Source organism: Caretta caretta, chromosome 24, assembly GCF_965140235.1.
Source record: "Caretta caretta isolate rCarCar2 chromosome 24, rCarCar1.hap1, whole genome shotgun sequence".
In the NCBI taxonomy this organism is placed as follows: Eukaryota; Metazoa; Chordata; order Testudines; family Cheloniidae; genus Caretta; species Caretta caretta.
This window is the reverse complement of record NC_134229.1, coordinates 7,184,148-7,208,817: the sequence shown is the minus strand read 5'-3', so window position 1 is coordinate 7,208,817 and position 24,670 is coordinate 7,184,148. Positions and strand designations below refer to the sequence as shown.

The following is a 24,670-nucleotide window of genomic DNA, read 5'->3' as shown; positions in this document are numbered from 1 at the left end:
CTGCCTCAGCACAGGGATCTGGACAAGTAAACCTGGACCATCCTGGACACGTTTGTCTAACTTGTTCTTAAAATCCTCTATTGTGACGGGGATTCCACAACCTCCCTTGGATGCCTGTTCCAGAGCCAAACTCTCCTTAGAGTTACAAAGCTTTTCCTAATACCTACCCTAAATTTCCCTTACTGCAGATTAAGCCCATTACTTCTTCTCCAGACTTTAGTGGACAGCTCTTACCATAGTTGAAGATGTGTGTGTAACAAGTTCTGTGTAACACATTCGTTGTATCATCCACCAAGAGAAACACAGTTGCTAAGTGGGATAGACAGGGCCAGCTTCTGCTCTCAGAGACTCCGGAGTAAATCCAGAGTAACTCCACTGACTGCAACAGAGCTCCTCCAGATTTACACTGCTGTAAACCAGAGCAGAATCTGGCCCAAAGAATTTAAGACATCACCTTATTTATTACACAATAAGCTGAGCTTGATGCATTGAACAGATAAAAAAGGCAAGACACACGAACATCAATTCTGGGTCTTTTTAATGATTGACAGTTTGAACGACAGCTTGACCAACAACAAGTTGTGATGTAAACAGGCAGCGCGAGCAGGCTCAGGCACCAGGAGAGCTCCAGTCATTGGTAACGTGTTGTTCTTAGATGGCCCAGAGGGGCTGGAACAGAGGGCTCTGTGGATCTCGCCTTTGGGGAAAACCAGCAGACTCTAGAGCAGCGTTTCTCAGCCTTTTGGGTACCAGGGACCGCCTTGCTGCCTTTCTAAACTGTGTCAGGGAGATCTCAGGGACCGGCACTGGTCCACAGACGGGTCGTTGAGAAACACTGCTCCAGAGGAAGCACTGGACTAGCAGCTCCAGCCCTGGCCTGGGGAGAGATTCTCACCCCTCCCAGCTCCTGCATCCATCCTTCCCCTTCCCAATCCCATTGCACGTCCATGTAGCGTTTCTGCAAAGGGAGCATGTGCCTGCTGGGGGCCAGGGGAGCCATGGCATACACTGGGGCAGCACATCCCCTCTTCACGCTCCTGCCACCCGGCCTCACTCTGTGCAGGGCAGCTGAAGCCATTCAGTTGTGTCTGGGTCCCTCTGCAGACGAGAGGAGGAGGAGGGGGAGGAGGATGATGATAATGATTGTGTTACCATAGCACCCAGGAGTCCCGGTTATGGACCAGGCCCCGTTGTGCTAGGCGCTGCACACAGAACAGAGAGACAGTCCCTGCCCCAAAGAGGTTCCAATCTAATACTCACGTGACATGTAAAGTCATCTACACCCTGATGCCTTTATAATTATATCCTAAAAGGAGATTTCCCACCTGATGAGGCTGAACTCTGGGGGGGGGGGGTCTTCTGCCCTTTTATTTCTAAACAGAGAAGGGGAGAAAATACAAAAAGAAAGGAGACGGAGACAGACAGAGCCTTCTTCCAGCTGCTTCTTCCAATCAGCAGAGAATCAGCCATCAGTTCCCACATGTGGATTCCCCTGTGCCAGAGAGTTCAGGGTTTTACACGTTTCCCTCTGGCCAATCGCTGCATTGTGCGCCCGTTGAGATTCCGCGAATCGAAATCCAGATGAGCGTATAAGATTCCACCCTGTTTGGTGACATTTAGTAAAATTAGCCCCCTTCTTGTAAAATGAAGGGACACAAGCTGAGACAGAACTGAACATCTAAGTGAGTTTAGCCTGATTAAAAATTCCCTCTCATCTCTGATTCTCCTGCTTGTCCTGTAAACGTGCGTGTTATAAACGGTGCGTGGAAACCAGCCCTGGATTCTGACTTTAAAAACTCACCTGTTGATAATATTTTGCCAGATCCAAACCCCATGTCTCCTATGAGGTCACTGAGCTTTGAATCAGGCCCACGGCACCTGTCACTGGAAAATCTTCATGTGCCTTACAAATATAATTTGTGATAGCTCTTTATCTTTTAAGTGCCAAAAATGTTCCCAGCTGCACAAAAACCCTGTAAAGGGTACAGTCAGAACCAATAAAACATCCAACTTCCCATCATCCTTGTACAGTAAGTCTAGTTATCCACTTTTTACATATGGGGAAACTGAGTCAGAGTAGTAAGTGACTTGCCCATTATCAGTAGCTAGTATTAAAGCTCACAGTAAGACTCGGACCTCCCTTCCTGCTACTCCAACAGCTAGATCTCACTTTCACCTCCTCCTTCCAGATCAATCAGTTTAAGTGCCAAATATATGAAACTGATGGATTAGAAATGTCTAAGACAGGCACATTGATTTAGACACAGATAGTTTGCAAAGAGCCGTACCTGGGGCTCCTCGGAAGCTGGGGGTGCTGAGACCCTGGGCTGGAATCCTGGAACAAACAAAGACAACAGTCAAAGTTCCTCTTCCACGGTCACCCCCCAGCTGTACTTACTGGCTAATGGTGCGTCCGAGCTGTGGGTGCGCAGGGCACCACCATGCAAGGCACAATGAGAGGGGCTCATCGGAAAGGCTAGTGCTCTTTGTGAGCTACAGACAAGGCGCCTCGGCCATGGGCAGTAGAAGCTACATTGCTCCCTTGGTCACGGAGAACAAAGCCGTTCTCCTGACACAGAAAATTCAAGATTCAGAAAACAAACATTCGGAGATCAGTGCTGGCAGTTGTGACATTTGCAGCCTGTTCATGTGTTGGACGGGACAGTTGCAGTCCCCAGTATTAAGCAGGGGAGCAGGATTTCTCTCAGTGGGGGAGTGTCTGGGCTGGGCTGTGTTTATTACCTAGCGTGGAAGGGCAGAGGGTCCAGACGAGGCTCAGAGACACCACCAGCAGCAGCAGACCAGCTCCAGCCGCAAGGGGCACAATGTAATGTGAGCACTCCCTGGCAGGGGCTGTGGAGGAAGCAAATAAACAGACAGTTGACAAGAAGGTGTGAGTAAGAGTAGGGGGAAATTAGTATTGGGGAAATAGTCTGAAATGGGCCACTGTCACTACCGCTTCAAAAGTTTTTTTTCCTCCCTTGGTATCCTGCTGCTAAGTGAATTGTCTCGTTAGACTGACCTCACACTTGGTAAGGCAACTCCCATCTTTTCATGTATTTATACCTGCTCCTGTATTTTCCACTCCATGCATCTGATGAAGTGGGTTCTAGCCCACGAAAGCTTATGCCCAAATACATTTGTTAGTCTCTAAGGTGCCACAAGGACTCCTCGTTGCTTTTCCTGATACAGACTAACAGAGCTTCCACTATGAAATCTGTCTTTGGAAAACATCTCTCTTCTCAAATACCTCTCAATTCCCCTTTACTCCTGGTATTTATTATTATTTAGCTCTTTATAGGGATTCATATGTACAATCTGGGTGAAAGCTGCCCTAGAGATCAGAGCTACTCTGTCTTGTGGTCCCTGTAATGTCTCAATTCACCTTTCTCCAAATTCTCTAGAGAAATTCTAACTAAGACATAGAATATTTCAGCTTTCTGTGATGGAAAGTTACATAGAAGGAGCTCTGACTGTGGCCACTTCACCCCTATTTCACATCTGAGTCTCCCTTAACCCTCAAATATAATATCACTCACCTGCAGGATACCTGGTACTTTTCTTCACACTGCTGCCGGAAGAGTTGAATTTGACTTCACAGGTGAAATTCTTCCCACTGGTCCAGGTGTCCATGGGGACGCTGATGTGATTTATGAGGGTTAAAGATCCATCCTTTGCTTTCAATGAGCTTGTCAGCCCCTGTTCCTGCAGCTCCCCAGGAACACTCCAGGAAACATGGACTAGACTGGACACTCCATGGATCACACAGGCCAGATTCGCTGCCCCAGTGACTTGACTGCCATGTGGAAATGGGACCAGAAGCATCACCCAGCTACTCTTGGTATAACTGTCTGAGCAGAAGGAGATGGAGAATTTAGTGAGCTGCAGTCTGATTAAAGATGTTAGTCTTTCACTAGGACTTCTGTTGGTGAGAGAGATAAGCTTTTGAGCTTACACAGAGCTCTTCTTCAGGTCTGGGAATTTACTCAGAGCTCCTTGCCAGCTCGAAAGCTTGTCTCTCTCACCAACAGAAGCTGGTCCCATAAAAGTTATTACCTCATCCACCTTGTGCCTCTAATACCCTGAAACCAACATAGCTACAACAATCACTGAGACATTAATTCAAAGAAACACATCTATTAAAGAAGGAAATAGTAAATCACCACACTACCGCTAACTAGATTGTAGAGCAATACGTATCTGCACTAGCCAGGAGGAAAATTGTGTGCAAATTTTAAATTTTTTATAAACATTTCATTAACTCAACATATAGTTTCATGTAGTCGAGGCTCTTAGGTTAGAAATATTCCCTACCTGGGTGCCCTGAACAGTCAGAGAAACTTCAATAATTTATTTTTGGCACTTTCAAGTTTTAACATTTTTACTTATAAAATGTATGTGTATTATATCCCCTCTGTACCCATAGTATTTAATGTTTAGCTGAACTGTTTTCATTAAAGCATGCTTTCCTTTGAACCATTCATCAATAGCTATGGTATCTTGTTACACTTTAATAGGAACATGAAATATGCTTTGTTAATCAATTATTAGTCTCCTTAAACAAGCTGTATGGTTCCTTACCTCCAACAATCAGTGTGGATCCATTCCCGAAGATCAGGTAGCTGCTGTATTTATATGCACAGTAGTAAATGCCAGACTCCGTCTTTTGGATAGTGCTGATTTCCAGTGTCGAGCTGTGTGTCTCGTGTTTGCAAGCAAATTTACTTACATTTTGATCATCCCAACAGCGCTTAATGCATGTTGGTGTCTCACCTTCTCTTCTCAAATACCAAAACATGTTACTTCCTGCTTTCAAGTCTTCTGTGGAAGAACAGTGGATCTTGGCGGTGTCATTAACTTCAACAAACTGGATCCGCTGAGTCTGGTGCAGAAATAACTGCACTCCCAGTACTGGAGAAATATAATATTGTTATAGTCAGTTTCCATCAAGTCTCCAACTGCCACAGATGGAATGGAGAGCTCAGCAAAAGAAATTACTTAATCTGATAATATTTATTCTCTGCAACCCAAATGCTAAAATAACCTGCTATTAAAATGCACCAGTGTCCTACTGAAGAGGCTGTTCTCTCAATTCCAAAGCTTAATGCAGAAGTTTTACCTAAGGAAGATAAAACCAGATACTCGACAAAGATCATTTTCTATAAACAAGTAGAACAAAATCCTGACACACTGGCCCAAAGGCTGATGCCCAGTGCACTGATGCAGTGACTGTGTACAGTGTCTTGGTTATGTCCAGTGAGGAACGCCTCCAAGGAGGGTGTGCTGTGGTGATAGATACTAGAGGGGTGGGTTAAAGAGGCTACAGCATATCTTGTAGAATTTCTCTGCTTTGCAGTGGCTCAGGGGTGTACTATGATAATTGAGAATAAATTTAAACATCCAGAATATGGATGATCTATAGAAACAAATCACCATGACTTCAGAGCACAAGTCCCTTTGACTTTCAAAGGAGAATGCTCCTAAATCACTAAGGTCTTCTGAGACTCCCAACGTAAGTCTCTGCCCAGTCTTCCATGTTTGGTTTAAGGTATCATCTTTCTGGCTGGTACAACACAGATATGTAATGATTGTTCGGCATCTTGTCTTGGAGGACTTTAATTGTACCTTAAATAATCACACTGAAAGCTCTGACATTTGAGAAAGAAGACAACGTGGAATGCAATTTTCAAGAGTACAAGCCCCATTCTCAACAGTGACTTAGGGCCAGATGGTCAAAAGAATTTCGGTGCCTATAAAGCAGAGAGGTGCCTCGCGGGATTTTCAAACATGGCTAGGTGGGTTAGGAGCCTCACTCCTACTGAAGTCAATGGAAGTTAAGAGCCTCCACTTGGATCTAGCAATAAACTGGCTAAAACCAACCTGAACGGGGCTGGTTAAAAAGCTGCGTCTGGCTGCACAAAAAGGAAAGTGCATCTATCAGTGACCCTTCTGAAACAGCTGACAAAAGAGGGCAACATGGGCTAGCGAATAGAGCCATTGGCTCAGAAAAGACCAGATTCCCTCCGTTACTTGTCCACGTCTCCTTAGACCCTACTTCATTTTCTGAGACTGGACTGATTGGCTGCAGCTCCCCTGGCAAAGTGGGGATCGATCTGTTACAACCCCCTTCCAGGCAACACTCTAATGCTGGGGACCATCTACCTTCTTCCTGCCTTCCCTTTCACTACCTCCCTCCCATGGTTGGGACGTGACCCGGGCTAAATCCTGCAGTCCCTGACTGAGGCAACGTTACGTGGAAGCAGGAGTTTGGCCTGACGAAGGACGACTGGACTGGCCAAGATTCTGCCTGATTTCTAGCCCAAGGGCATTACTCACAATTACACAGCTTCTCCTTTGCCCCAGTGGAACGAGGAGTTTAGAGGAGCAGAAATTACAATGACACCCACTTCCAAGCCCCTGTACGTTACCATGGTGGAAAAGGGCTTAATGCAGATGAGAATCAGGTCCCCAGGCTCGCTGTTAAGGGGCTGAATGTTGTCAGTGGCAGTACAGATGAGACCATAGAAATCATAACGTTATTCAAGCACAATGTCTGCCCAGCAAAATCCCTTATAAAAGAAAGCGCCTGTTATAAACCTCCCAGGAACAGTGATTGACAACAGCACAATGCTTTACTTACTGCTCGAGGGATCCCAACACAATGCTTTACAATGTAAATTGCTTTAAGAAACTGGACTTAGGCGCTGATCCTAAAAGCAGCTGAGCACCTACGTCTCCCCTTGACTTTGCAGAGTGTGGTGGGTGCCCAGTATGTCACAGTCGGTGCATCAGCACCTTGCAGGATTGGGCTTTTACACTGTGTATGGAAATCTCTTCATGCATGGTGGGGGTGGAGCGGGGCAGCTGTCTGACAGGCCCACAGCAGCCCTGCACAGTGCCTTAGGGCAGGAAGTGGAAAGGTGCAATGTAGCCAACTGCAGCTACACAAGTAATTTTACACAAATGTAATTACCAGGGCTGGGCAGAAAATGGATTTCCCACCCCACACAAATTTTCAAGATCCTGAAAACTTTTCCTCTCACTAACTAGGATGGAATAATCAAAATCTCAAAAATTTTCCTGGAACCAAAAATAATCGTCGGTTTGGATGAAAGGAAGTGTTTTGTTTTAAGAATTTTGAAATGTTTCCTTTCAAATTTCACCATATGAAATTTTGACCAGGTTACATTTTATTTAATCAGTAGCTTAAACTTCTAAGCAAGGCGTCATTTTGAACTGGAGAACCAGATTGGTTCATTTTTCAATTTTGAAACTTTTTGTAAAGTCAAAACATTCATCAAAGCTGACCCTTTTCCCATTGAAAAAAAAATCTCCATTTCAACAAATACATTTCAACAAATGAGTTTTCTGACAAAGAATTGGTCCTTCTAAAGACCTGACCAGCTCTTGTAATAACCCAAATGGGAAGTTGGCCAAGGAACCAGAGCCAGCTGCTCTCATCTTGCTGAAAGCATCCTCAGTGACTTCAAGTCACCATTCATTCAAGACCTCAATTTGAAGGCTCAGTGGAAATCAGGGCCCTCCTGCAGCCCTGTTAGGTTAACTCCTCAGAGTAACCTGAGATCAGATTCAGGCCCTTAGCCATTCATTTTTTATTGGCACTCAGAGAAACAGACACATGTCAGGCTGTAGGGGAAGTTGACAAGTCATCAAGGTCCTGCCTCAGCACAGGGATCTGGACAAGTAAAGCTAGGCCATGCCTGATAGGTGTTTGTTCAACCTGTTCTTTAAAACCGCCAGTGATGGGGATTCCACAACCTCCCTTGGAAGCCAGTTCCAGAGCTGAACTCCCCTGAGAGTCAGAAAGTTTTCCCTACCATTTCACCTAAATCTCCCTTGCTGCAGATTAAGCCCACAACTTGTCCTGCCTTTAGTGGAAATGATCACCATCCACCATATTTTGAAGGTGTGCGTGCAACACGTTCCGTTTCAGAGGAGCAGCCGTGTTAGTCTGTATCCGCCAAAAGACCAGGAGGCCTTGTGGCACCTTAGAGACTAACCAATTTTTTTGAGCATAAACTTTTGTGAGCTACAGCTCACTTCATCGGTTCTCTGTAACACATTGGTTGTAGCATCCATCAAAAGAAACGCAGATGCTAAGTTAGATAGAAAGGGCCAGATTCTGCTCTCAGAGACACCGGAATAAATTTGGAGTAACTCCAGTGAGTGCAACAGAGCTCCTACAGATTTACACTGCTGTAAACCAGAGCAGAATTGGGCCCAAAGAATTTAAGAGGTCACCGTTCTTATTATACAACAAAGTGAGATTGATGCATTGAACAGGTAAAAGAGGCAAAACAAACATCACTAGTGGGGTTGCCGTCTGTTTTTAATGAGTGACAGTTCGAATGACAGCTTGAACAACAAGTTGTGATGTAAACAGGCAGCGCGTGCAGGCTCAGGGCCTAGGAGAGCTCCAGTCACCGATAACGTGTTGTTCTCGTTAGATGGCGCAGAGGGGCTGGCCCATGGGGCTCTGTGAATCTCGCCCATGGGGGAAAGCAGCAGCCTGCAGAGGAAGCACTGGAGTAGCAGCTCCCGCCGTGGCCTGGGAAGAGATTCTCATCCCTCCCAGCTCCTCCCGCATCCATCCTTCCCCTTCCCAATCCCACGGCACGTCCATGTAACCTTACTGCAAAGGGAGCATGCGCCTGCTGAGGATCAGGGGAGTTGGGAGCTGTGGCGTAGACAGGGGCTGCACGTCCCCTCTGCTGGCTTCTGCCATCTAGCCTCACTCTTTGTGCAGGGAAGCTGCAGCCGTTCAGCTGTGTCCATGTCCCTCTGCAGAGAGAGGGAGGATGATGATGATGATGATGATGATTGTATTACCATAGCACCCAGGAGCCCCAGTTATGGACCAGAGCCTCTCTGTGCTAGACGTTGCACAAAACATAAGACAAAGAGACACTCCCTGCCCCAAAGAGCTTCCAATCTAATACAAAAGTGATGTGTAAAGTCATCTACACCATGATGCCTTTATACCCCAAAAGGAGATTTCCCACCTGATGAGGCTGGACCCTGTGGGGATCTTCTGAGCTTTTTATTCTAAACAGAGAAGTGGAAAAAATACAAAAAGAAAGGAGATGGAGACAAACAGAGGCTTCTTCCAGCTGCTATGTCCAATCAGCAGAGAACCAGCCATCGGTTCCCACATGTGGATTTCCCTGCACTTGACAGTTCAGGGTTTTACACATTTCCCTCTGGCCGGTCGCTGCATCGTGCGCCCGTTGTGATTCCGTGAATCAAAATCCAGATGAGCGTATAAGATTCCACCCTGTTTGGCAACAGTTAGAAAAATTAGCCACCGCCTTGCAAAATGAAGGAGGTGATCAGACTGAGCTGAGATCAAGCTTGACATAACTGAACATACAAGCGAGTTTAGCCTTGTGGAAAATTCCCTCTTATCTTGGATTCTCCTGCTTGTCCTCTAAATTGTGTGTGTACAAAACCGTCACTGGATTCTGTCTTTAAGAACTCACCTGCTGATCATATTTTGCCAGATCCAAACCCCATATAAATGGACAGTCTCCTATTGAAGTCAGGGAGCTTTGGATCAGGCCCACAGCACCTTGCACTGGAAAATCTTCATGCGCCTAACAAATATAATTTCTTATCGCTCTTTATCTTTAAATGTCAAAAATGTTCCCAGCTGCACACAAAAACCCTGTAAAGAGTATGGTCAGTAACAATAGAACATTAAAGTTCTCATCATTCTTGGGCAGTTAATCTTCTTATCTATTTTTTGCACATGGGGAAACTGAGTCACAGAGCAGTAAGTGACTTGCCCACTATCCCACAGTAAACTGGTACCAGAGGTAGCATTAAAGCTCCTTGCTCCCCTTCTGCTACTCCAACAGCTAGATCTCACATTCACCTTCGCTTCAAGATCAATCTGTTTACGTATGAAATCTATGAAGTTGGATTGAGGGACTAGAAATGGCTGAGAGAAACTGACACTCTGAGTACATGTTCTTGATCTTAAGAGGGGCTCTGTGTAAGCTCGAAAGCGTGTCTTCCTCACCAAAGAGTAGTTGGTCCAATAAAAGTTATTACTTCACCCACCTTGTCTCTCTAATATGGGACCAACACGGCTACAACAAACACTGCACACATTGATTTAGACAGAGACAGTCTGTAAAGAGCCGTACCTGGGGCTCCTCGGAAGCTGGGGGTGCTGAGACCCTGGGCTGGAATCCTGGAACAAACAAAGACAACAGTCAAAGTTCCTCTTCCACGGTCACCCCCCAGCTGCAGTTCACTGACTAATGGTGCATCCGAGCTGTGGGTGCGCAGGGCACCTCCATGCATGGCAAATGGAGTGAGGCTCGTCAGAAAGGCTAGTGCTCTTTGTGAGCTGTAGACAAGGTGCCCGGGCCAGGGGCAGGAGAAGCCTTTCTACATCGCTCCCTTTGTCACTAAGAACAAAGCCGTTCTCACAGGACATTCAAGTTTCAGAAAACAAACATTCGGAGATCAGTGCTGGCAGTTGTGACATTTGCAGCGTGTTCATATGTTGGACAGGACAGTTGCAGTCCCCAGTAGCAAGCAGGGGAGCAGGATTTCTCTCCGTGGGGGAGTGTCTGGGCTGGGCTGTGTTTATTACCTAGTGCAGAAGGGCAGAGGGTCCAGACGAGGCTCAGAGACACCACCAGCAGCAGCAGACCAGCTCCAGCCGCAAGGGGCACAATGTAATGTGAGCACTCCCTGGCAGGGGCTGTGGAGGAAGCTAAAAACAGACACAAGTAAGTGGCTGACTCAAGCCAAGAGGATCGTGATGCCACCATATCCAGCTCTTCCCTCCTGACCCCATTTCACCACGGGCCTTAACCCTCGAGGAGTGAGACGACAGGAGCCTTCAGCACTTTTCTCCCTCTGTTGTGCCCTTTTCATTAGGCCAATGATTTCCCCTGTAATCAGAATCTTCTCTGCACCTTCTGCCATCTACAAAATCCTCCCTGTAGCTGTCTTCACCCCTCTCCACGAAACAGCTCTCTGCACCTAAGTGCCTCTGTTCCCTTCTCCCTCTGATACTAGTCATTATTTAACTTGGTAGGGTGCTTATAGCTATGGTTGGCGTGACAATTTCTATTGAAAATCACTGTCTGTGAGCACTGCAATTCCCCTTTCCTCCTTTCCCAAAATTCTCTGCAGATCCGCCTGCTCCTACATATTAGCAAACACTTCACAACTTTCTCTAATTGCAAATTACATTAAAGAAGCTCGGACCACAGGCACTTTGAACATCTAATTACCGTCATAATCATCATAGCGCCTCGGAATCCCAGTCATGGACCAGGACCTCACTGGACTATCTATCTGACTCCCCTCTACTCCCAGAAGCTAATGTAAAATCACTCACCTTCAATATACTGGGCAATTTTCTTAACGCTCGTGCCAGAAGAGTTGAATTTAACATCACAGGTGAAATTCTTCCCACTGGTCCAGGTGTCCATGGGGACGCTGATGTGATTTATGAACACAAAGGAGCCATCCTTTGCTTTCAGCGAATGCATCAGACCCTGTTCCTGCAGATCCCCAGAAAAACTCCAGGAAATTTGGACTGGGTTGGAAACTCCGTGGACCATGCAAGCCAGATCAGCCATCCTGGGGGAGAGGAGGCCGTGGGGAGATGGAGCCAGAGTCAGCACCCAACTGCTGCTGGTGTAACTGTCTGAGCAGGAGAAAGCACAGAGCTCAGTGTGATGCTCAGCTGAGCAGCAGTTTGATTTAGGGGGTTAATCGTAGAAGATGAAAGTAACTCAAAGGATAAATGTGTTGTACAATAGAAAAATATGAAGAAACTGAAAAATGAAATGATATCCAGACCAAACTAAACACATATTTGCACTTAGCAGAAGGGAAACTTTGTGCTATTTTAGGAACTGATGCAGTCCTAAGAACATTTCCTAATTGCAAAGTATTGTGTCATTTGAACATGGCTCTAAGGTTTAAAATATTCCCAGCTTGTGCCCTGAACAGGAAGAAGACAGAAAATCTTCAAGAGTTCATTTTCACTATTTGCATATTTTATTTGTGCAAAATATATTTTTCTGTTCTTTCAGCAACCAAAGTTTACTCACTTCTTTTGGATTCAGACAGTCTGTCTTCTAACAATTCAATCTTTGATAAACTATCACACCAGCTTTTAACATTTTAACATGCACATGAACTATGTCTGCATTGACATTATATTTCATTTCTAACCATTCAGTTCTATTTCCTTACCTCCAACAATCAGGGTGGATCCATTGCCAAAAGTCAAGATGATGTAGGAACTGGTACAGTAATAAACCCCCGAGTCATTCCGTTGGGCATTGTAGATTTCCAGTGTCAAGTTGTGTCCTTCCGATATGCAAGCAACTTTATTTACATTTTGATTATCTGAGCATCTCTTAATTAACATGGGGGCCTCACCTTCCCGTCTCCTGTACCACTGAGCTGTTATACTTCCTGCTAAAAATTGTTCTTTGGAAGAGCACTGGATCTTCGCTGTATCATTAATGTTCACAAACAGGAACGACTCAAGTTGGTGCAAAAATAACTGCACTTCTACCACTGCAGAAATAAAAGAGGGTGTGTTGTTAGAGTCAATTTTCAGCCAGTCACGATCTGCACAAAATAAACTGAATTGTTCAGAATTAAAACAAAAGCACAAATGCAACAAGATTACATTGTGCAAAAGTAAATGGAAGAGCGATCCTAAGCTATCAGACATCATGAAAGCCTTATTGAAAAGGTTCCTTTTTCAATTCTAAAGCTTAATGGTATGACTAAAGCAAAAGCTTTACCCAGCAAAGAGAAAAGCAGATATTTGGTGAACAGCATGATTGTTACAAACAATATCCTGAACGATGAAATCTAAGAGTTTCTGTCTGGTAAGCTGCTCAAGTGCAAAGGGTCCAACATCCTGGTCGGAACTGCTGAGGGGGTTGTGCTGTGGTGATAGATGCTTTTCACCGAGGCTTCTTAAAGAACCCTTTGGGGACAATCTATTTCTTGTCAGCTGTTGCTGCATTTGATTCAAATATGCTTATATTAGAACAATTCAGAAGAACGAAATAACCATTAGGATGTGGCACAATGTAGAATATGCATGAGATAGTTCAACACAGAACCATGTCTAGTGCGGAGACAGCAGGTACCAGGGCTTTCTATGGGGTCAGACTGCTGTATATGACACTGGCTAAAGGTGCGATTCTGTAGACCGCATTGTACCCTGCTGCCTATTGCAAATGATTTTCCCAAGGGATCAGCACCCCCCATTGCGGCCAGATTTTTAAAGAGCCCAGCTCCCATATAGACACTTAACAAACGGCACAATTTTCAACTGTGCTCATCCCCCAGCAGCCCCCACTGGCACACTTGTGGCTGGATTCCCAAGAGATGAGCCTCCAATGGGCGTCTAACGAGCCGAGCACTTGTACAAATCTGGTCCTTATTGAGGTGCCGAAGGGTGCGTCTGCACTGCAGCTGGCAGGGTAGTTCCCAGCCCGGGTAGACAGACAAGCGCTAGCTCTGGTCTAGCTAGTGTGGTGAAAATAGCAGAGTGGCCACAGCGGCGTGGGCCGTGGCTCGGGCCAACTCTACGAGTTCGTGTCCAGGAGGTCGGGCAGAATTGAACTTGGGACGTCAGCCCGAGCTGCCACCTGGGCCGCCGTGGCCACACCGCTATCTTTCAATGCACTACATTGAGCCACTACTCCCCCAGCTGCAGTGTAGACGTCCCCTAAATGGGAGCTGGGCTCTTCTGGAAGTGTGGCCCCAGCCGCGGGTGATGAACAGCTGAGAAACGGGCTTCTCCCTGCTGCCTTAGTATTTTACCCCCGCTGAGCCTTATTGCTTGACAACATGACACTGAACGGTAATTTAGGACCAGATTCTCAGCTGGTGTAAATCAGCAACGATCCATCGAAGGCAATGAACTGATGCTGATTTACACAAGTTGAGAATCTGGCCCTTGGAGTTCTAAGTGAATCCTGAATGCTCACAGTGGCTTGCTTGAGAAATGAGACCAGGAAATCCCTGTGGCTGGATTTCCAGACTCCAGAACAGCTCAAGCTTTCTCACCTGCCTCCGAACTGTGCAATTCCTGCTCCTGCATTTTTGCACACCCCAAACTCTTATTGATTTGAGTGGAATAGTGCTGGATGCACAAGGAACGCAGGGTCTGGCCTTGTCAGCCCAGAGTTTGTGGGGCTGTAAAGTGCATCGTGGGTGTATTGCAAACACTTCATGCAGCACAATACACCATGATTAAACATAGACTTTAAAGTCCGAAGGGACCATTATGATCATCTAGTCTGACCCCCTGCACATTGCAAGCCACAGAATCTCACCCACCCACTCCTGTAACAAACACCTGACCTATGTCTGAGCTATTGAAGTCCTCAACTCGTGGCTTAAAGACTTCAAGGTGCAGAGAATCCTCCAGCAAGTGACCCCTGCCCCACGCTGCAGAGGAAGGCAAAAAACCCCCAGGGCCTCTGCCAGTCTGCCCTGGAGAAAAATTCCTTCCCGACCCCAAATATGGCAATCAGCTAAACCCTGAGCATGTGCACAAGACTCACCAGTCAGACACCCAGGAAAGAATTCTCTGTAGTAACTCAGATCCCACCCTATCTAACATCCCATCACAAGCCATTGGGCATATTTACCGCTAATAGTCAAAGATCAATTAATTGCCAAAATTAGGCTATCCCGTCATACCATCCCCTCCATAAACTTATCAAGCTTAGTCTTGAAGCCAGAATTGGGGTGGCTTTCATACTTGTGCCTATTCTTTGGCTCCTCTTTATGATAATAATTCCAGGCACATCATGAGTAGATCCCAAAGCACTTTACAAAGGAGGTCAGTAATATTATCCCCATTTTACAGATGGGGAAACTGAGGCACAGAGCGGGGAAGTGACTTACCCAAGATAACCCAGCAGAAGAGCTGGGAATAGAACCCACGTCACTGTCCAGTGCTCTATCCACTAGGCAACACTGCACAGCGGATAATTAGTGACTGATCTATTTTCTCAATGTCTTTGGTTTGTGCTGTAACATTTACTTTCTTTCACACTGCTGAAAGGTAAATTCCAGTTTTTGCAGTTATTTCATGGACTGTTCTGCTTTAGCTTTGCTCTAACCGTCCCCTGGCTGCAGAGGAATTGGGGGGAGCAGTTTACACTTCCTTGGTAACCGAACGCAGGGAGTGAGACCTAAAAAAACAAACCGCCCAAGTGCTTTGGTAGCGGAACAAACAAAAGAAAAGTGGCAAAATAAGTGGGCTGAAACTGACCACAGCGGCAAGTGCAGCTTTCCGAGCAGCCAGTTCTGATCTATTTTTAAACGATTGGCCCTTTGTAGCAAACATGACTCTTTGTCCTGTCGCCTGTGGGTTTCTAAGATCGGTTTCAATTTGTATTTATAAAACATAATGTAGAAATAAAATCAAAACTATTACAGTCACTTTGTCTTGACTTTTAATAGACTTGTACAGAAGAAGATCAAGTGTAAAAGGAATTTGTACTAGTTAAGGGGGACTGGGGGCAATAATCTTAGGACGTGTTTGAAAATGTGTCCAATGACTTCGCTGTCTAACTCCCATTGATTTTGCACCTAGGCACCCAGCTACACCTTTAAGCACCTAAATATCTTGAAATCTGGTTCTCGTGAGCTTAGATACCACTGAAAGTCAGCAGGACTTAGATTACCACTTGGAAACCTAGATCACTTTTGAAAATGACACCTGGCTCCTAAATTAATCAGGATTTCTGCTACAGTTAGGCCTACAATTTTATCCTGGCAATTGACAATAAACTTCAGGCAGAGGTACCGGAAAACCACCATAAGAAAAGGAGGGCGCAGGGAGCACGTGGAGGGTTGGACAGCAAGACCACCCTGCACTCACACTGCAGAGGCACCTCCTGCCCCGTGGGGCTGGGTCCAGCTCCCGGCATTGGCATCTAGTCCACGTGATCACAGTGCCGCTCAGGTTTGGCTCCTCTGCTGCTCTATAGATGGAAACGGAGGGACAGATGTGCCAAACCTGAGGAGGGCTCTGATCACATCGGTCAAGTTGCAAGGCCCGTGCCTAGGAGCCAGGCCCAGCCTCACCTGCCAGGAGCAGCCACTGCAGGGGTCATGGAGGTTTGCAACTCTCACCCTTAATTTCCAGGTAAAGACAGGCTGCTCAGAGAACCATGTTCCAGATTACGTGGCTGAAAACTGTTTAGAAAAGATGGATTTAGAAGGGATGGATTTAGAATCTCTTAGTCGGCATTTCACTTTGTTCTCTCTGTAAGCAATTTTGTACATTACACTATGGAACGTGCATTATGCACAAATCTGAAATAAGTGTCCTAAAAGGAGGTTTTGCTCCAAATTGTCCCAAAGTGGGGTGACTCCACCATACTTTCATATTCTAACCCCATCAATTCCTTTGCCAGAGGATCCCACCCCCAGTCCTTCGAATCCAGAATGATAAGAAAAAGGAACCCAAACCAGAGAGAGACAAAGCAGGCTGCTCCTTAAAAGAGAGTTGCACAACTCACCCCACCTTGATCTCGGCTGTCTCTTTCCAGACCGACTTCTGCTAGGCCCAGATTTCACACTTCCCCACAGACAGCAAGCAGGACCAGGAAAACCCCCTGAAATTTAAAAAAAGAAAAGGAGTACTTGTGGCACCTTAGAGGCTAACAAATTTATTTGAGCATAAGCTTTCGTGAGCTACAGCTAGCAGGTGTTGTGAGACAGACAGACATCACCTATTCTTTACTGAAGAAAGGCACAAGATGTCTCACCAGATAGTTGAGATGATGCTAGTCTGTTTGCACAGTAAGTATTTTATCCTGATTTATTTCATGCTTATTTTCCACCATACTAAAAACTATTAACTTTCTGCACGAGGACCTTCTGCAGTTCCAAAGGGTGCTAATATCTACCTGCTGAGAGAGGAATTCACATCTCTTAGTTCATCAGTTGAAATCTGAAGAGAGGTGATGAAATCTTTTACATTAAAACAACCTGAATGCCAGATACGAACACCTTGACAATAGTTTCTGGTTAATATTCTCGATTGGGGTGCAAAATCTACTTTTCCTTCATGCTGATGCATTACATAGGGGCTGACGTATTTTTCTGCAGAAGGATCAAAAAGAGAATTTGAAATACAAGTTGCTAAAAAAGACTCTCCCATGTACAATTTAGTAAAAAGTTTGTTACCATTGATTTGGGTCAACTCAAGTGGGAATGCACACAGGTGATGAAGGCAGGGAACTGGAAATCTCTCTACCCATTGGTTCTAAACGCCGAGGTTTGCTTTTGTTGTTACTTTTCATTAATTCCAGCACAGGCTGCATGAAACCTAACAAAAATATTGGCTAGAAATAGAGAAAAGTTACAATGAATCTTTAACGGAGAAGTACCTTTTTGTTATTCTTTGATCACCTGCTCTGTGTAGCGTATTGACAAAGTCCAGCCTTGTCCAGTGCTCACTGTATTAACCCACTCCTTGTATTAACCCACTCCTTTCTTCCTCTGTATAGTGGTTGCCTCGGAAGAAGGGAGACAAATCCAGCAAAGCCCAGCACAGGTGCGGCTGACCTCTGGGCAGACTGCACAGCTGGACAGTAGCCATTCCGTAAAGTACGGAGAGTTCTGTGGTACAAGGAACATCCGAGTTTACAATGGATTTACGAGAGTTCTCCGCGTCAACCTTCAAATGGCAAATACTCCAGTCAAGTGAACATTCCGGCAAACACATTTTCTCTGATTATCAGTAGAGTACAAAGAAGTGACTCTGGGGTGCATTACTGTGGCCTTGCTGTATATATACACATCCGAACTTTGGGAATGGGACCAGACTAACTGTCACAGGTGAGTTTCCAATGGGCCAAAATAATGATATCGCAATGCTAGGTTGTGACTGATTGCCATTTCAGCGTTAAGCCTTAGGTATTTGTGGGAAAAGGCACCATGTTCCAGGCAGTGACCCAGGCCATCGAGTGGGGAATTAGGAGACCTGGGTTTTGTTCCTGAGTCACTGGGCACTTAGGGTGAGATTTTCAAAAGACACCAAGACCCAACAGCTCCCATTTAGATGTCTACAGACATGGCCAGATTTTTAAAACACCCCAACCAAAAACCAGATTTTGAAAAGCTGGAATATTTGGAAAATCCAACCTTTTATTTCTCTGCATCTCCAATTCCTCATCTCTATAATGGGGATAATGACTCTCCTGGGTGAAAGCACTTGGAGGTCTATGGATGAAAAGCACCATGTCAGTGCTAGGTGTTATGATTTCCCTGCCGTCTAGTTGGGATGTTACATTAGGAATCAGATTTGATAGTCACACTTGCTGATGTTTCCTACTGAAACTGTCAAGCCTAGGACATGGGTATGTTTCAGCTGCCCTGCTATCCTATTAAGACTTTAATATTAATCAGGTTCTTTTCCAGGAATTCACCAAGCGGCATGAAATGATTCCACCCACGTGTTCATACAGGGGAATATTCATTGCCTCAAGCAGCACAGTCTGAGTTGCATATAATAATTCAGTGTACGACGAGTGAGATCTAGATCTATTTGAGCCACATTGGTCGCAATTATTCCAGAGTGTGCACATCAAAGGGAAGGCAAGGAATTATTTCAGGCACTACTAGAGGCTGTAACTCGGACTAATGAGATGAACATAATCAGAAAATTTAGCCTGACTGTTATATCTAAGTAAGAATGGTTCCTCTATCAGGCTTTTTCTAGGTAGATCTCAAAGCGCCTTGCAAAGGGGACTAAATATCATATGGAGGTAAGTATCATTTCCCTAATTTTACAGTTGGAGAAACTGAGGCACAGACAGGGGGAAGTGAACTTGTCTCCAAGGTCACGTAACAAGGCAGAGCTGGGCTGGGCATAGATCTCAGGGCTCCTGACTCCCAGTCTGGTGTCCTCACCACCAGATTGAGCAGTTCTTCCATTGCATTTCGTACTGTACCAAACACGCTGTCGAAACTCAGTAAATAATCCACAAAGATCATATCAGGACAAACTTCCGAGCAGCGACGGATCTGGGGAGTCTCCGAAAGTGGATGTGCCGGAGTGTAAGACATAGGCTTTGCCTATTCCAGCTGTCGTAGACATTTAAAACATGCTGCACTGGCTGGGGTAGGGGTAGGAGCTGGGTATGGACTAGCTCAGCTATCGGTAAACTCTCTTTCCGAACTCTCCTGTGACTCAACTCTCTTTTAGATGCCTTCGAGCCGAGACTTTCCAACCTGGTGCCCTCAGCCCTGGAGGATGCTGAGCTTCCCCCCATCATTCCTCTGCTCTGCCTGCTCTCTGCTTTCTCTCCTCCCTGGAGTGCAGTTCTCTGGGACATGGGTGAGGAGGCGTCTGAAGGTCAGATGGGTGCTGGAGCCATAGATAAGAATGGAGTCTTTAGTGTTTGGAGCCTAATGACAATCCCTTCTGAGATGTGGAACCAGGAGATGATCTGCACTTGTAGGGCCAAGGAGAGCAGTACGGGGAGAAGCATCAGTGCTACAGTCTCCAGGGAAACAGGTCCAGTATCGTATCATCCGATCTAACCTGCCTTCCTGGGTATTTATGCTACATCCCTCACCGTGGGTCAGTGACATCTACTGCAGGCTGGAGGAATAGACAGAATCAGACGGGATGGCTCAGGTGAATGATAACCAATGGGAGTGAGGAGAGGTTTTGGAAACCATTGAGAGGGTGCTTGAGTTGTGGGGAAGACAAGTACAGTCACTCCCCCATCACCCACCTTTCCCACCCCCAGCCCTCCTGAAAACCTTCATTTTTCAACCCTCCCAGTGGTGAGAAATGGCTTTCTGGTCAAGCAGCCTGAACCTTCCCCTCCATGCGAGCACAGCAAGGATACAAAAGGGTCACTTGGGGTGAGCCAAAGGGGAAGAACTAGGAGCATCGGGAAGGAAATCAACAGAGGGAACAGCAGGATGAATGGCAGGAATAGCTTCCTGACAGCGAGATCTAACAAATAGTGGAAGAGATGCTGAGGGGCAGGGTTAGAAGCCCCTATCAAGGGGTCTGGACAAAGTACTCGTGATTATAACATAGGGAACAATCCTGCAGTGGCCGGGGGTAGTTAGGGGGCACCCAGTGTAACAGGGTCGTCTCCATCTCTGACTTCTAGGATTCTGTGCCACCCCCTTTAAATAACCTGATTCTATTGCAGCCATCACGGGAGCAGGAGGTCTGAGGCTGAAATGGCTCCATGGAACAATGTCCAGTGCAGGCCGGAAGGATTAGGGCTGGTCTACACTCTTATCAGGTAACTCTGTTGAGCCGTGGTGTGAATTGTTGCTAACATGGCTATGCCAGTAAAAGCCTCCGCGTGGATGTAGTTATACTGTGTAAAGGGGCCTTACACCAGCACCGGTTATTTCAGTTCATGAATCAGGAGAAGCTGTGCCGGAAATATTACAGGGCCAAAATTTTGTATAGACAAACCCTTTAAGAACAAAGCGAATTCCAGGTGGCACAGACGGGTGTGTCCAGCCTTCCGAAAGGCCCTTTAATTTCTTAAATTGCCTCGACATTTGCAGCAAACCTGTTCTGGGAAAAAGGGAACCACCTAGAATCTGACCACGAAACTCAATGATCCACTCATTAGTGGAGTTATTGGGGGGGGGGGGGAGGGAAAGGAGAGAGATAGAATAACAATGAGAGATCCTTTTGCAAGGTCATAGAATCATAGAAGATTAGGGTTGGAAGAGACCTCAGGAGGTCATCTAGTCCCCCCCTGCTCAAAGCGGGACCAACCCCAACTAAATCATCCCTCTTCCCTGTCTTCGCACTTCCCTCTCCCTCCATATACAGCAGGGCAGCAGCTCTCAACCTTTCCAGACCACTGTACCCCTCTCAGGAACCTGATTTGTCTCGTGTTCCCCCCAAGTTGCACCTCACTTAAAAGCTACTTGCTTACACAATCAGACAAATATAGAAAAGTGTCACAGCTCACTATTACTGAACAATTGCTGACTTGCTCACTTTTACCATAGAATGATAAATTATAAATATTGTACTTATATTTCAGTGTATTGTATAGAAAGCAGTATGAACAAGTCATGGGCTGTCTGAAATTTTAGTTTGTAGTGCTTGTTAGTTTGTTAGACTTCGGTAGTGCTTTTTATGTAGTCTGTTGTAAAATTAGGCAAATATCTAGAGGAGTTGATGTACCCCCGGAAGACCTCTGCGTACCCCCAGAGGTTTGTGTACCCCTGGTTGAGAACCACCTCCACAGAGCATGGAACAACAGGTGCGGAGCTTCGGGGAACATCTCCCTTTGCCCATGAAGTTGCATGGGATGCAGAGATCAGAAGCCCATGTTTTGATAGGTGTTTTCTATACTCAGCATCTCTTCTCTCTGCAGGAGATTGTAGGATTGTGTTCCATGCTGAGCTGCCCTGTATTTTCATCCTTCTCCTCATCCAGCTGTTGATTTTGCTCTGGAGAAAGTGCCCCATCAGACGTAATTCAGTCATAACTCTGACTGCTATGAACACAGCCACTCATCACACAGCCCTATAACTATCCCTTTGTTTCATCCAACAGGGAGAGCTGTGCAAAGAGGGAATCAAATACCTATCAGGCAGATCCCACAGGTAAACTGCATTAACAACAGGGGACTAGAGCCAGTGTCCTGGCCAATGTCCAACCCTACACTTTGCCTCCTGAATTTTCTGAGGTTTCATGTAAATTTATTCTTCTCTGCTCTTCTAGCGGAAGTGTTGCGTAGGGTTGTTGATATAAAAAAGAACTGCTGGGTTCTACACCAGAGGGGGCTGCAGGTTAGGGATGGTGTAATATTGCAATGTATATGTAACCGTGCCTCAATGGGCCACAACTGAGAATACCAAATACAGGACAAACTGCTGAGAAATAGGGCAGATACACCCCCCAAAACTGGTGGCTATTCTCCCATAAGATATACCAAACAAGCAACAAAACTTCTGTTTCACCACACTGGCTAACAAGAAGTCAGAAAAGCAGTTTCCTTAGGTATTCCAGGAAGGGCACCTCCTCCTGGCTGCTCATGGGATTAGCTCCTTCTGGCTCCAATACCCCTTCTGTCATCTCATTCTTGCCGCAGCCCCACTCGCTCTTCTGGACTCTGCACTTTCCTCTTTCTGGCTTGACTGCTCCCTCTTCAGGCCTTGGCCCTCTGGCCAAGTCACTGGGTGTTTCCCCCCTGCCAGGGTATCAAAGGGCCACAGGACAAACTGTCCCAGGGAATCACCAAACCCACTGCCCTGACAGTGCCATTTCCCCAGTGGCTGGGAGGGGAACCTCGGCCTGTCCTCTGCTCCTGGTTCCAGTTCAGGGACTCTTGAGTCAGCAGCTAAGGTCTGCAACGTCCCGCCTTGCTGGGGCTTCCCCGATTCCTTTCCTACTCCGCCTCTCTCAGGCTTTTGCTCCACCACCCTCCGAGGTAAATCCTTCCTTCGGGGCCTGGGTCCCCAGGGTTTCTCCTCTGCCCTGGGCTTCCTCCTTTCCCTCTCTCATGCCCAGAGAGTGACTGTAGCCTTCCTCACTGCAGCCCTTCTCTGCTGCCAGGTTCCTGGCTTTATACCAGCCCTGCCTGCTCCTGCTCATCATCATTCAGGGCTCATTTAGGCCACCTAGTTCCCCTCAGCTGGAGCCTATCCCTTTAAGTGGCCCCTTCTCAGCCTCATGAACTCCTTCTGGTCTAGTGGGGGTGAACACCCCTCACACTCCCTTTCAGCAGGATGGGCAGTTGCTGCTGATTGAGGGCGATAGAGTTACCTGCTCAGTTTGTTAAGCTACGTCCTGCACTGGAGGAGGTTTCCCGTCCAAGCACTGACCCTCGGCGGCTTTGCTGCGGCTTTGGGGTCAGTACTTAGATCACAGTCAGGCCTGTGTTTTCACATTTTTACTGTCACTCGTGGTGAACCACAGGGCTGGTTAGACCTCCAGTAACAGACTATAGATAGTAAGGGTCAGACTGTAACACCTGTGCCCACACGGGTGAGAAGTTACAGATGTGAGCAGTCCCTGGAACTTCAGTGGGACCCCTGCTGTGAATAATGGCTCCCCAGGGGGAGTGAGAGGTTCATCGCCTGGCCCCAAATGAAATACAAAGGGCCACCTACTACTCTCAGTGACCCCCTGTAAACCCAGAGTAACTCCACTGCCTTCAGCAGAGTTCTCCTGGGTGTACACCAGGGTCAGGGAGAGCAGAATCTGGCCCAAAGACTGTAAGAATGAGTATGGAGTAGAGCAGAGGTTCTCAAACTGTGGTTCGCAGACCATCAGTGGACCGCGAGCTCCATTCAGGTGGTCCGCGGATAGTTCCTTCCAAGGTGCATGCCTGGGCAGCCGCACACAAAAATGAAGGGCCACCCACCTAATTAGTGCTGCCATGCAGGCGAGGCTCCACTAATTAGGTGCCTGGACCCTGGAGAAGACGCACATGTAAGGTGAGGTGGTGGCCTTGTGGGGATTAGGGGATAGATGGGAGGGGGCAGTAGGGTGAGAAGAGGGGGTGGGGGAATTTGGGACGTGCAGGGCTGCAGCGGCCAGAGAAAGAGGTGACTTTCCCCAGCTCCAGGGCTGCGGCTGCCGGGGAGAGACCCCCCTCCTTCCCAGTCCCAGCTCGGGGGCTGGTGGATCGAGGGAGAGAGGGCACATCCATCACATTAGAAAGGTAAGACTACTGATATTAAAATATGAGTTGTGTGCTTTTATTTGTAGAACAAAAAACGTTAATTATTATTAAGGTTTTTTTTATTTAGCGCTTTTATCCAAAAGCAGCCTCCACCCAGCTGGAAAGTGTCACTTCTGTCTGGTTCTGCCCCTTCCACCTGCTGTGCATGTCAGGGGGCCAAGGCTGGTTCTGCATCTGGGTTTTTCTGGTCCAGCTTTTGTGACCGGTAACACACCTGAGTCCCAAGCCCAGTCCAGGGGAGATTCAATTTCTCGAGGGTATCAACCTCCCACCTCCCCTTTCAAAACCACCAAGGGCTCGGCTTAGACATGAGAGTAGCTGAGTTCACGGCGACTGCCTGTGTGAGTAAGGCAGGCCCTGAGCCCCACCTCCTCTTACCAGTGCCCAGCCTGTGGAACTGAGTTTGGGATCTCTAGGGCGGAAGAGGGGAAGAATCGTCTCCTTCACAGGTCCCAGAACGGCGGTGGAGCCACTCCACGGCTGCTACCCCAACAGCAGGGCTGGAGCAGGGACTCTGTGGCCCTTGTGCCCCAGCTCCACAGGGGCTGTTGTCTAGAGGGTTGGTGTAGTGGTGGATTCACTCCCTGCTAACCCCATCCCTCTCCCTTGGGCCACACTGAGCAGAGAGCCAATCTCTGGGGCGTACAGGGAGCGCGTAAGTTACACGCAGGCTCCTGCAATCCCGCCCCCCTTTATGAAGTGACACCGCACTGCTCCTGCGGTCTGGGACCCTCTGCACCCACAGAGGGGTGGAATTTGTCCAGAAACACACCAAAATGTTGCCATGATACCTGCAGGACAATGTCCTTCATATCACACTAGGAAATCTCCCACCTTCAAGGGTCTAGTTCTTTTTGTGACTTCCTGCTCCGTATAGGCCAGGTGGGCAAGTGGGTTAATCTCAGATACAGTGTGGAACGGAGCCACATGCAGCAGCA

General features: G+C 46.9%; 2 protein-coding genes across 3 annotated transcripts; both read right to left on the bottom strand.

The window, feature by feature from the left end:
* Window positions 1-521: 521 nt before the first annotated feature.
* LOC142069956 (immunoglobulin kappa light chain-like) lies at window positions 522-5,647 on the bottom strand. The gene is made up of 5 exons (XM_075122801.1): window positions 4,582-5,647; window positions 3,540-3,851; window positions 2,743-2,853; window positions 2,289-2,335; window positions 522-1,602 (listed from the first exon to the last, which is right to left on the bottom strand). The coding sequence occupies exons 1-5, from the start codon at window positions 4,796-4,798 to the stop codon at window positions 1,507-1,509; spliced, it is 783 nt and encodes a 260-aa protein (XP_074978902.1). The 5' UTR covers window positions 4,799-5,647; the 3' UTR covers window positions 522-1,506.
* Window positions 5,648-8,312: 2,665 nt separating this feature from the next.
* LOC142069934 (uncharacterized) lies at window positions 8,313-12,945 on the bottom strand. Of its 2 annotated transcripts, XM_075122742.1 has the most exons (6): window positions 12,810-12,945; window positions 12,247-12,576; window positions 11,381-11,692; window positions 10,625-10,747; window positions 10,170-10,216; window positions 8,313-9,295 (listed from the first exon to the last, which is right to left on the bottom strand). In XM_075122742.1, the coding sequence occupies exons 1-6, from the start codon at window positions 12,844-12,846 to the stop codon at window positions 9,200-9,202; spliced, it is 945 nt and encodes a 314-aa protein (XP_074978843.1). In that variant the 5' UTR covers window positions 12,847-12,945; the 3' UTR covers window positions 8,313-9,199. The 2 variants fall into 2 exon arrangements, with proteins under 2 accessions (XP_074978843.1, XP_074978842.1); XM_075122741.1 differs by lacking the exons at window positions 8,313-9,295; window positions 10,170-10,216 and having other exon boundaries at window positions 10,431-10,747.
* Window positions 12,946-24,670: the final 11,725 nt, after the last annotated feature.

Coding starts and splice junctions, on each gene's coding strand:
- LOC142069956 (XM_075122801.1), bottom strand. CDS start 4,798: ATGTTTTGGTATTTGAGAAGAGAAGGTGAGACACCAACATGCATTAAG. Junction 2,854..3,539: donor AAGTACCAGGTATCCTGCAG/GTGAGTGATATT, acceptor CTTCCTCCACAG/CCCCTGCCAGGGAGTGCTCA. Junction 2,336..2,742: donor CCTCTGCCCTTCCACGCTAG/GTAATAAACACA, acceptor TGTTTGTTCCAG/GATTCCAGCCCAGGGTCTCA.
- LOC142069934 (XM_075122741.1), bottom strand. CDS start 12,846: ATGCTGTTCACCAAATATCTGCTTTTCTCTTTGCTGG. Junction 12,577..12,809: donor TCTGCTTTTCTCTTTGCTGG/GTAAAGCTTTTG, acceptor TTATTTCTGCAG/TGGTAGAAGTGCAGTTATTT. Junction 11,693..12,246: donor ATCCACCCTGATTGTTGGAG/GTAAGGAAATAG, acceptor TCTCCTGCTCAG/ACAGTTACACCAGCAGCAGT.